This window comes from Limulus polyphemus, unplaced genomic scaffold (assembly GCF_000517525.1).
Source record: "Limulus polyphemus unplaced genomic scaffold, Limulus_polyphemus-2.1.2 Scaffold75, whole genome shotgun sequence".
NCBI lineage: Eukaryota > Metazoa > Arthropoda > Merostomata > Xiphosura > Limulidae > Limulus > Limulus polyphemus.
In genome coordinates, this window is record NW_013665685.1 from 523,196 (window position 1) to 536,042 (window position 12,847).

The following is a 12,847-nucleotide window of genomic DNA, read 5'->3' on the forward strand; positions in this document are numbered from 1 at the left end:
ACCGGTAAGTCCGGTTTAATTGCAAGAACGTACGATAAAAAGTAGGCGTGAGTTGAAGTGTTCTTGGCTTGGTTAGGCCTACTTTTGAACTAGTTTTTCGGTGCTAGTGTAAGGTGAAACATCTTTTTTTTATATAATTTTGAAAATTCAAAATTGAAATTCAGAGTTCCTTTGCCTTTTCTCCCTATCGTGATATAGTTTCGTACCAAGATTCCATAGCCTGCGGAACAGGTAACCTGACTTTAAAAAGTGCAAGTGTAAACTTGCTCAACTTTGAACTTGAACATAATTTGAAACTGAATCTTACTTGTAAGACAACTTACAAGTTACACCATGGTATGGCCAGACCTGAAGAAGTGGAAACGGGTATTCCTGCCTACTAAATTATTGAGGTATGATTTTGATATTTGTTAAGGTAAATGAGATTGGCTTGTGACTCTTAGAATAACCAGTTAATAATAGTATAAATGATATGTACTGAGTAAGTCTATACTGATGTTTAATTATTTTTCATAAATGTAAATAACATTAACTGAGTATGTTACAAACGTGACGTTATTTTTGTGCAAGTTAACCAGTTAAGTCAGACTGCTTAGGCTGAAATTACCGGTTATCGACATACCGTTCAGAGACATACTGAGTAAATTTATACACTTTAATTTTAAGTGTAAAGAACTGACCAAATGATTTGGTAAAATTATTAATTGTTTATATAAAATATATATAAAAATCCCTAGCAGTAATTAGTGGGAATAATTGCAATACTGACGGATTTTTGTCTGTGTGTGTGTGTGTGACATAAATTATCAGCGGCCCCGTAACCAAGTCATGGACCCGTAACTTAAGCTCTTTAGTGCACAAATAGCTTAGAAAAATGTATTTAAAAAAAGTCGATTGAGTCTATATGCCGGTGATAAATAGGCCTGGGCCTGGAGCTTTTTGACTCTTTTCAGCGAGTTTTTCTTCGTGTCATCTTTTTTAATTTACTGTTTTTAAAAGTTGTACATTTTTCAAATGACATATGTGAGGAAGTATTTTTTTGGCTTGTTATTTGAAATCTCACATTTTTGTTAGTTATGTTAATGAATGGGAAGGTTTACTTTAGTTATCTTGAATAAGAAATACTAAATGGTTAGCGACCTTGTTATTTCAATAAAAAGGTTGTTTTATCAGAACTGAAATTATCATATCGATTTTGTCAGATAGCTGGTATTGGCAGTTTGAATCATCATATTTTGAGATGTATTCAGAACATTCAATCAACACCAGTGGATTAGATAAAGTGTAAAATGAGTTGGTGATTAAGAAGTTATAAAAGTCAACGACCCATCAGATTCGTTTAAAAAGTTTATTTAGTTGGACAAGGGTTCCTGTTTGTATAAGAAACACACGGAGATTGCATGAAAATGTAAAACACAACATTCGTTATTCAAAAGAAAAGTTTTCAAAGTGTTAGCTTTATATCTTGTACACGCGCGCGCGTACACATACACACTAACACTAAAATTTATACAGGTAATTTATATAAAACTATAAACATGCCAAATTGAGCGAAAAAGCATGTAATTATTAATGAAATGAAACTTGCATGATATAGAAACTACAGAATAACAAAACGGTGAAATAAGAATGAGAATAAAAAAATAGTAGTTTAATATGTGTGTGTGTGTGTTTAGATTGAGTGGTTTTTTTTCGTAGTAATTTTCTCTGTTTTTAACGGTATTCCATATAAAATTATATCATTGTTAATTGCGTGTATGTTTTATGTATATGTTTGTATGTTTTAATACACACACAGAGAATATTTTACTGGTTTCACAACATACATTCTTTCTTAAACATTTGTCATATAAATAGACTAACGAAATGTTACTTAGGGGAAAGTGTAATAAAAGTATTTTTATAAAACTAGATTTTCACTTATAGCTTCACAAGCATCAGCATCTTTTCTGAGGCGCCCTGTAAAAATAATAAATTACCTTTGCGTGGAATGTTGGTACTTTTTTTTTATCAGAAAAAGAGTATAAACCACCCTGAATTGAACATAGTATTTGTTAGGGATAATTTGCAACTGTCAGGTTGTGCTATACCACTTCTATTTCATAACGTTTTCGTAAATCATCATTCTATGTAATTGTAAACTTTAAATATCCGCATATATTTCAGTAAATTACATATACGTTTTGGAACTTAATAAGATGTTATCTCTACTTTCAACACTTGTAGAACATATTTCCGCTTGTTGCAAAACCACTATCTTGTTTTTAGGGAAATCTGTTGTTGACGTGTTCTTAGTCCAGTGAATCTAGATTTACGGTGACGTCACCATTCACACGAGATATCACCTTTACGGAGAGACTGTTTCAAAAATATCGAATTAAAAAAATAAATGACACGAGCAACCGAATTCGTTAATTGACAGATGGTGCAAAATACAAATCTCTATTCACGAAATTTAATGATGTTGATTAAGTCATAGGGTTAGTTCAATCGTACTGCTTAACATGTCACTGCCCGGCCTAGACCCAAACCACCAAAAAAAAAAAAGAAATAGTTAACCACATTTTTGTTTACCACTTGAGCGGTGATAAGCTATAAATGAAAAATATACACTACGGCGGCTTCATTACTAACTAGATATAAAACCTAAATTACTGCCATGTTAGTTAGTTAGTTTCATTCGCTTATGTTTGTCATCAATTCCTTTTATTCCTCATCATATACTTGTAGTAGAATTATATACCATTCCAAAACTCTAAACCGAACACTTAACATCGATGAGCTGACCACTGTCCTCAACAGTGTTATGACAACAACCGGCAGAATGTCACAGGAAAGTGCCACAGCAGTGGTTCTTAACCTTTTTTTGCTCCATGCCCACCTCAAAAAATATTATGCCCCCTTAATATAAAAACAAATTTGGTGTTGAGGAGATGTAATAATATAATGTAAAATTTAGAAATTTACTAAAATTTCACACCCAAATGAAAATGTTTTCTTATTGTAGCATTTTCAAATTGGACCACGTTCAGAATCACCGTGCTTCAGTATGTATAACAGTCATCAGCTATCAAGTGAAAACATTTCAGCAATAACAAAACAACAACAAAAAAAACTGCTGGTTGTGTTGACTTTATAATGCTTGAGTAAATACAGTACTGACCCCCACAGTTTTTTTTTAAGTCTATCCACAGCGAGTTATTACTGAAAATCTATTTGTACATTTGAAACATTATTTTACAAAGGAAGGTCAATCGTAGACCGTAAACTTTACACTTTATCGTACTTGGACTCAGCTTTTGAGACCACATTTAAACAGAACAAAGGAACAAAAATCCATTGAATATGCATCAGAGGAATTGACAGATATTTGGTTTAGGAATGTTCCGATCATATGTGTGTGGGGATGGGTCCCCCATAATTTGCAGTTAGTGGGTGAATGAGTACAGGCAACAAATTCTGGTCAACTTCTACACTTTTTCAAATGAATGTGAGATGGTGAACTATGATAGTTCAGTATAGTGTTTGACTCTGCTGACTGACTACAGGTTTTATACACACACACATCTGTATAGTATGTATGAATGTTATGTTCTGTCTGACTTTTATTAATATAAGCATATGTTAAGGTGTAGGTGTAAGTTTTTCTGATATTCACACGTTTACTGTTATGTGTGTGTGTGTGTGATATTTATGAAACGAAGGTATAATTATTTAATCGACGGTTTCTAGTTTCAGAATACCTTTTTAATCTTTTTTACATAGGATTAGATTAATCAACAAATGTATTATTCCCCCACCACCTCTCCCACTTACACACACCAACCAGCTTCCTTTAGGAACTGCCCTGATGTTGTTGAATGGGTTGCTACGATCTTAGTGTCCTTGGCCATTTTTCTCATCCAAATCCCTTTATTGTTTTAGTGGAAGTTTGCGTACCTTTTTCATCTTTAAATCGTTGTTTATTGTCTTTCTAAAACTGATGCCAAGAGATATGCTCAGCTTCATCGCGATAACCTTTTGGTTCAGAGGATTTTTTCCCCCTTAAACACTTTGGGTTTAACGACGTTGTTCTAGTATGACTTTAGAGTATGGTTTTGGAATTCATTGCTGGTCTTAACGCTTTTCTATATGGGTATTTTTGCTTTCACGAAAAAAAAATATTAAATGTCGTTTACTTTAGTTTACATCATTTAATAATTTCGATATGGAAATATACCTTTCCAAAGAAAGTCTGTGACATAACTCCTCCGGCCCGGCATGGCCAGGTGGTTACGGCACTCGACTCGCAATTTGAGGGTCGCGGGTTCGAATCCCCGTCCCACCAAACATGCTCGCCCTTTCAGCCGTTGGGGCGTTATAAAGTGACGGTCAATCCCACTATTCGTTGGTAAAAGAGTAGCCCAAGAGTTGGCGGTGGGTGGTGATGACTAGCTGCCTTCCCTCTAGTCTTACACTGCTAAATTAGGGACGGCTAGCGCAGATAGCCCTAGTGTAGCTTTGCGCGAAATTCAAAAACAAACAAATAAACAAACTCTCGGCTGCCCTAAACTTAAACTTATGTGTTTGTTATATCCCAGTTTGAAGTATACCGTCGTTATTTGCAGAAGCACCTCTTCATGTATATCTGTAAGCGTTCTATCGCAGAATAAAAATAAAATGCACTGTTTTTCTGATTTACGTAATTGTACATGTTTCCTTTGTTTGATTTGATAGAAGCTCTTATTAAACTGAAAGCTTTAGTTCATTATTTCAGTTGACCTTAGAATAACTTCCAATTGGCATGTTCATACATTATTTATTAGTCCGTCGTCCAGTTCATATTTTTCTTCTGCATTGAAATGTTGATTTTATTAACAGTTGTCTGTATGAAAATTGGAAATGATGAAATACTCTGCTTTTACTACATACTAAATATTTCGAAAACATTTCTGTTACTACAGCGGATTAAACATTTACTTCTAAGAGCTCATGATTTAAAGCAAGAAGGAATATGTCAGTCACATTACATCTGCCATAATCCCATGCCGGCGAGGCCTTTTGTCCAATTCTAGGGCTCATCATGTCGGCTGATATACGAAAGATACAGTAGTGTCTAGGAATTACATTAATTTTTATGAATAGCCACTGTTATGGTGCGAACCACATTTAAGCAAGCGAAGTGTCATTATTATCAACGTATATGTGTCATTTACAAATTACTTTTACGGTAAGAATTAATAAAACAACGTTTTCAATTTCATTTTTTTTTAACAGCAAGTATATATTAACTTTTAATTAACTTTACTGTCATTAACAAAAACTGGCGAACCAGCAAGCTAGACTTTTTTTGTTCCCATTGCGGGTCAAGTGTCAACGGGGAAAACTACATCAATAAATCTAAGAACCCATGAATGAAAGCTAAGGAGAATATGTTATAATATGTCAACCACGTTACGTCTGCCCTATCCAATGCTGACGAGGCCTTTCGCACGATACCAGGGGTCATCAGGCCGGCTGGGATACGACTGTTATGGTGTGAACCAGATTAAGTAAGTGAATTTTAATGACGGAACAAAATTACCTAAACCTGGAAATATGGTATACTTTACACCATGAACTATTTGAATTTGATAAAGGTTCTAAAATACAGAGTGATAGGTAAATATAAAGACGTAATTGACGAACACACACACGGTTGTAATGTAAGGTTGTTATTTTTTCCACCACACTTGTGCACAAATTCAAACGAACTGTAGGTTTGATGTTCAGTGGATACAGCGGCTACGATCTCCGTTAGTAAATATACGAAACGGTTGGGTGAGTTTGTTGACTCATACACAGATGTGTATAGTTGAACGTTTGTAGCTGCTAGACTGTTTGTCTGCTCCTTTATGAACAAGACATACATACACGTGCACAGGTATGGCAGTTAAACTGAACATGTGCTTCACGTGGACACCCTCACTTGCTGCAGCATTGTTTTAATTTAGAGAAGGGTGGGGTAAATAAGATGTCTTTAATCACACACTTGGAAGGTTTCGTACAAGTCGATTATGGAGCAGGAAGTTTTATTTTGATGAACCAAATTGTGTGTATGTTTGCGTGTGTAATATATATATATATTATATCAAGTTACGCGTGATCTATTGTAAACTGTGTCTTTGTTTCGTTGTATATTCTATATTTATAGCATTCTTGCAAGGAACTCCTTTTTTTCCATAGGTGTTTGAACCTTAATTGTATGAAATAGTGAATAAATTATCATTAATATAAATATTTTATTATAATGTTGTATTTGGCCCCCAGTGGAACAGTGGTAAGTCTGAAGGTTTATAAAGCTAAAAAGCTGGCTTCGATACCTGTGATGGGCACAGCGCATATAGCCCATTGTGTAGCTTTTCGCATAACTATAAACAGTCTTTATCTTATAAATTGTATTACTGTAACATGAGTTTAAAGTGTAATGGCCTAAATTACATAATCTATAATCAACTAAAAGATAAAAAATAACTTTGACTAACCATGTACAAGTTTAGACGATAGAAACCTTTTAACAGATATCAAGTGAGTAATTATACAAGTATCTCTCGTACTTGTAAAATTGGCTGGCACTTTTCTTCAAAACTGTTTCTCATACGATTCCGAAAATAATAACAACAACAAAAAATAATCAAATTTATTACTAATATAAAAGTTTTAAAGTTGAGACTGGGAAAACCTAGACTTTAGCATATTTTATTTTATTGTGGATGACCTTTCCCACAAATTATATATATATATATATATATATTATCTTAGCGTATTTAATAGTACAGCCTAAGAGTTTTTTATAAAAGTTAATCGACAGCAGGGTAGTATGGATAGGCAGTTACAGAAAACATGATCTAAAATTATCGACAGCAGCGTAGTAGGGACAGACAGTTACAGAAAACATGATCTAAAATTATTGACAGCAGCGTAGTAGGGACAGACAGTTACAGAAAACATGATCTAAAATTATTGACAGCAGCGTAGTAGGGACAGACAGTTACAGAAAACATGATCTAAAATTATCGACAGCAGAGTAGTATTTGTTCGTAATTAAGCACAAAGCTACACAATGGGCTGTCTGTGCTTTGCCCACCACGGGTATCGAAACCCGAATTCTAGCGTTGTAAGTCCGCAGAAATACCGCTGTGCCACTGGGGGGCGCAGGGTAGTATTAATAGACGGTTACAGAAAACATGATCTAAAATTATCGACAGCAGGGTAGTATGGATAAGAAATTGTGTTTTTATTTTTTCTTTCTTAACATAATAAATATTTAAAGTACAATAAAAATACATAAAGGTACCAATACCGTAAAGAAAGATATACTGTTTTTAAGAATTCTACATAGTTCATTCTAATGCTGGGGGATATACAACATTGGTGTTTTTCCGAAATTACATATGAAATTAGAGGGGGCAGACCTCCAATTACCTTACTCATGTCATCCTGTAAACTGATTGATCAAGACGTAGAAACGTACAAAGAACAGATATATATATATACACACACACATTGACATTTATTTATATACACTACGTCCTGAGCCAACGAGGCCTTACGCTCAATACCAGGGCTCACCTCACCAGACCGACTGAGATACGAGACAGACAGAGTAAAATGTGTGTGTGTCTGTCTCTCTTTCTCTCACACACACATACACACCAATAAAGTGTATGGGTTTAAAACGCTAAAATCCTGGGTTCGAGTCCCCTTGGTGGACATACCGCTGGTACTCTATTGTGTATCTTTGTGCTAAAGATATCAATGTTATTTAAGTTATTTTCAAATCTTATTTTTAACGTAAAAATAATTCCACAATGTTATTTCTTTTTATTCATTTTAAGACCGATAATTTATTTATTGTTATTAACTCAAGGTACGCTATATGCGTGATACACGACAATTCAGGAGAGAACTTGCCAATGGAGTAGCTCAAAGTAATCCCGAAACAGTAATATATACATTAGCATGAAATAGCCTCAGTGAACGTGTAGCTGCTCAGAAACCACTGCTTAGGAAAGAAACTAAACCAAAAAAGTTGAAATCGATATTAGACTTTAAACAAGGAGATTAACAAAGCTGAGGGAAATGCAACCTTTATAGATGAGACTAAATTCAAATTATTTAAAAATGACAATAACCAACGATAGTTTGTTCAACTGCAAAGAAGAGAATTGCATCACGATTAATGAACTATATTTACTGTGAAACATGTTGGGGGGCAATATAACTATGGGCTACATCTCAGTCATTGGTGTTTGTGACTTACACAAAACTGATGGCTCCCTAAATGCTGACTGGTACATTGAGATTATTATCTATCATATTATTTCTCCAAGCACAAGAGTAATACAGGATATTTGCAACAATATTTCGCAATTGTAAATTCATAAACGTATAGTAACATTGTAAAACTTACTTCCTTTTATTTTGTATTTTCTGTAATAATGTATTATGGATAAATTGACCATGTAATTGCAGTTACTCATTATTTATGAACATTTTATGTATATCGCTTGTGAATTTCCATAGTTATTTCCAATACTGCATATATATATATATGTGATGTTTAACTAAAACACATAACTTTACCGTTGTAATGAAAATTTATTTAAATATATCTTGGCAGAAAATATACGATTTTGGTTCAAAATGAAATATGGAAGCAACAGTTAAATTCAACGTTACGTAATCAACAAATGCTGTATATCCCTAAGATTCAGCTGCTTTGTGTTACCTAGTTACTTGGTGGACCTTTGACTTGCTGTCACTAGAATCCAGTAAGTGTGCTCATGGGTCGCATTTAACAGTTTCACCAAATTGGTTTAATAACTTTCGAAATTATAAAAGAAAAAAAGATTTGTAGTTACACGGACATATTAGTGAGGTAACATTGCAATGTAGTTTAACAAGCTTGTCGACCAGAATAGTTTGGAAGAAGGAGCTTATTTTTTTAGTTCAGTTAATTCGAATTCTGAAAATTAAAACAGGTGCTTAAAATAAATAAGGGTTTCTTTAAGGGTAATAAACAGTATTGAATATTACTTAGTTACACCTGAAAATAATTTAAATTTGCTCACAAATTATTTATTTACTGAATTACACTGTTGTTTTTTTAACTTTTTTGAAACATAGTTATTTTACACACACACACGTTCATTTGCTAATATTTAACAGTCTCAAACATAAATATTTTTTTAAGGGCTCGGGTTAGTCCTGTGATGAGCTCTTGGTTTCGTAGCTGGCAATCCAGTTTCTAATCCACACGATACCATAAATTGTTTCTCACACTTTAGGCTGTGGGTGCATTATAAGAGTGACAGCCAGTCCCTTAGCGTGGATGGTGGTTGGTAGGATGCTGTTGACTGACTACCTTCCCTCTGATCAGTAGTTCAAAATTAGAAACGGTGGCAGATAGCCGTAGTAGCTTTGCTATAAAGACAAATACAAACCATTTTTGAAAAGGTTTAAACTCTATTAAAACTTTGAAGTTTAGTTTATCATTCCTATTTTCGCAGTTACGCATTACTATGAATCTCACGCTCGTCTTTGCTCCCACAGTTTTTCAGTTTAAATAAGTTACGTTTATTAAAGAACATTTTCAGTGATCTAAACAACGTTCGTTACGAGTGCTATTTCAGATTAAAAAAAAACAAAATCTAAAGCTGTTCAGGTATTTATATTTATTTATAGCTTGTCACATCAAGGTCCTTATTGTGTGCTGCAAAACATCTACATAGATTATACTGTTCGTTTCTTTTTCAAGTGCCCGCCATTGCGACTCAGTGGTTAAAACGCTAGAATTCTGGGCTTGATCCCTGGGATTGGTACAGTGTAGACGGCCCACTGTGCAGCTTTGCGATTAAGTAGAAGATTTGCGAATTATAACTTGTCCCAACTCCACTCAATTCATGTTTTTCAGAGAAATTATATATTTTTTTATGGCCTGGTAGTTAAGGCGCTCGACTCGTATGCGGTCGCGAGTTCGAATCCCGTTATCAAATGTGCTCGCTCTTTCAGCTGTGGGGGACGTTATAATGTGATGGTCAATCCTATTTTTACCTTTCCTTGGCTCCGCGGTAAGACTGGGGGCTTATAACGCCAAGATTTGAGTTTCGATACCCGGGTAAAGCATAGATTGATCTTTTTATGGTTTTGCTCTTAACAACAATTTCATTAATTCACCTTTTATCTTTTTTTTTTAATAATGTTAGCTTAACTGTCCACAAAAATTAGTAGTTGAATTATTAAGTCATTATTTGGGTAACGTTTTTAATATGTTTTGTGTATACATAATGACTGTTCTGAACATGTAAAACAATATTCTTTTATAAGTTTACATGATTTATACAGAAACTACTACTGTTTCTTCGGAGTGTATTCTAAAAGTTGAAAATTAGCAACGTAAATCCAGTGATATGTATGTGAAACTGAGAGGCACACCTTCTCCAGCAAGCAAAGTCGACAACAGAAAGCTATTACCTTTATATTCCTCAACTGTTTATAGTACTCCATTGTGTCTGAACTATTCAGGTGAGGAATTTTACATTTTACCATTTATAGCAGGAGTCTGAACAATCAAGCCTAAAGCAGGTGACGATTATGTAAATCAACAATATTGACAAAAGCAAGACAGTACCGCGTGTTCTAAAGAACTGTGGACTTGTCGTTAATTCAGAGCTGCGGAGCGATATTTTGTACCTTGGCGACTATTTTATCTTTTTTATTGTACTTATTTACCTGGACTCTAATCTAAGAGTACAATGACGTCTCTGACTGTTTATCATTTTACATGTATTTTTCAAGGTTTCTAATATCCGAAAGCATTTCTATTTTTCTGCATCAACAATAAAAACTATTTAACAATCTTATCCACCTGTTTCATTCTGTCTTTGATTACTTTAAGATTCACGATCTTACAGATAAATAAAACTCGAAATGTATTAAGCATAACCGCAGTATTTACACTGCGCTTTAATAACACAGGAAAAAAGTATGAATTAGCTTTTAGAAAATTTTTTTGTATGTTCTACTGACTCATTATTTTACATTGGCCTCTCCCTGCCACGTTTCTAGATAAACAATTCCCCTAGTGCCAGGTTTATTTTTAGATAAATAACAACAGACAAAAAAAAAAAAAGTTTTAATATTTTATTATTTATCTGAAACATTGATCGGTAAGCCTTGGGAAGATTCAAATTTGAAGGGAATAACCCAAATTCCCATGGCCGTGCTGTAGATGGGGACGTGAATATACCTGTGGCAGTAAAATAGTTAACATGATTTAGCATTATAGGCAGATGATGAACAGTAACGTTTATATATAGCAACATTTCGTGATTTTCATTATAATATATTGTAATAATAAACAGCTTCTGTGTGTCCTGAAAATGCACGTGCAATTAATTTTAACAGATGCAAATATTTTTTGGTAGAAATTTTGTACAACGTATTAAAAGCATATCAAAGTTTCTAAAAATGTCTAACGTTAGGTCGTATAATAACATTATAAGTTTATTTATTGATATTACTTAAGTACGGTCATGTTTAGCCCTAACTAAACTAAATCCAAAAACGTACATAAGTTACAGTGTTAGTTTATCTCTCTATCGAATATAGGCCTTACCTAATAAACGCTTAACTAATGTTAGGCCTAAGACAAATAGACTTATTGATTTTGGTGTCTGCAATTAGAATTGTGTTGTATTATTCTAGAAATCCTGTGTTTAAAAAAGTACTGTTGCAGTAAAGATACTAATTTGACTGCAAATGTTTTGCAGGTCCCTGCTATTTGAATAATATTACTGGCTTGAGTATCATTATCGTGTACTTTTTTCTTGAATATGTTCTACGATGTTTCTCTACATAGATCACGTTTTTCGAGTTTTGTATCTTGTAATTGTACATTACTTATTCAATCGCTATTACCATTAGTTTAATAAGTAAAAAATCCAATAAATGAATGCGCTGTATCGGTAATTTCCTGTCTCCAAACAACACAAAAGATTCACAACGTCGATATTAGTAAGGTGTTCACTATTTCTTGGGGAAGTTAACAAAACCTTGGTCCCAGCTTAGTTAGAGTTATGAAGCAGCCATCTTGGTTAGTCTTCCCTGTAATCAGCTCAATGCAAGTTAAATAGGCATGCTTTAGACTCTACAACAAGTGACAGTTAATACCTGACAAAACTGTTTAACCACACGTGTAACTCATAGTAATTTTGTCTGCGGTGGAAACGGCCAATAGCCCAATATGGTTTTGCACTAAGCAAACAAACCCTTCTAGAGCACTGCCATGGGCGCGCACGTTTTAACCCAGAAAAGCTTGATATTAACCATCCACATTTGAGTTTAGAATTTCGTTCCAGCCTGAAGAAAAGGCATTCCCCATCAAAACTTCCCAAAGTTAACCAGGTGAGTTATGAAATATTAAAACGTATAGTTTTTGTTTTGTATTGTGTATCTGAAAACAAACGTGGCTCCGGGAGATTTGTTTATCTATACACATCAGAGTGAAAGAGTTTATTAGCTTGTTTGAAATATACTCAAACAACAGTAAGCGTTAGTTTTCTGTTTAGTATGTTTCTATAGCAACTTTCACTTTATCGTCACATCCAGGTAGTATTGTTAGATATTTCGCGCCATAAAATGTCGAATAAATTGTTAAACTTCTTTTGTAAACATAATTTCATAGCTTGGTGACCGTAGGCTGTTCGTTCTAAGTCATGTGCACAATAGAACTAGAAGAAAGATAAATGTGATAGAAATATCACAGTGGCGGATAAATATAGCAGACCCTTCTAAAGCTCTATGGCGAACCATGAAAATCAAAGTG

General features: G+C 34.0%; 1 protein-coding gene across 1 annotated transcript in view; it reads left to right on the top strand.

Moving 5' to 3' along the window:
* Positions 1–203: 203 nt before the first annotated feature.
* The window catches only part of LOC111087715, a 56,415-nt gene continuing 43,771 nt past the window's right edge, over positions 204–12,847 (top strand). Inside the window, exon 1 of the mRNA XM_022395329.1 lies at positions 204–392. Coding sequence (XP_022251037.1) covers positions 334–392 — 59 coding nt within the window. The 5' untranslated portion in view covers positions 204–333. The remainder of the gene's footprint in view (positions 393–12,847) is intronic.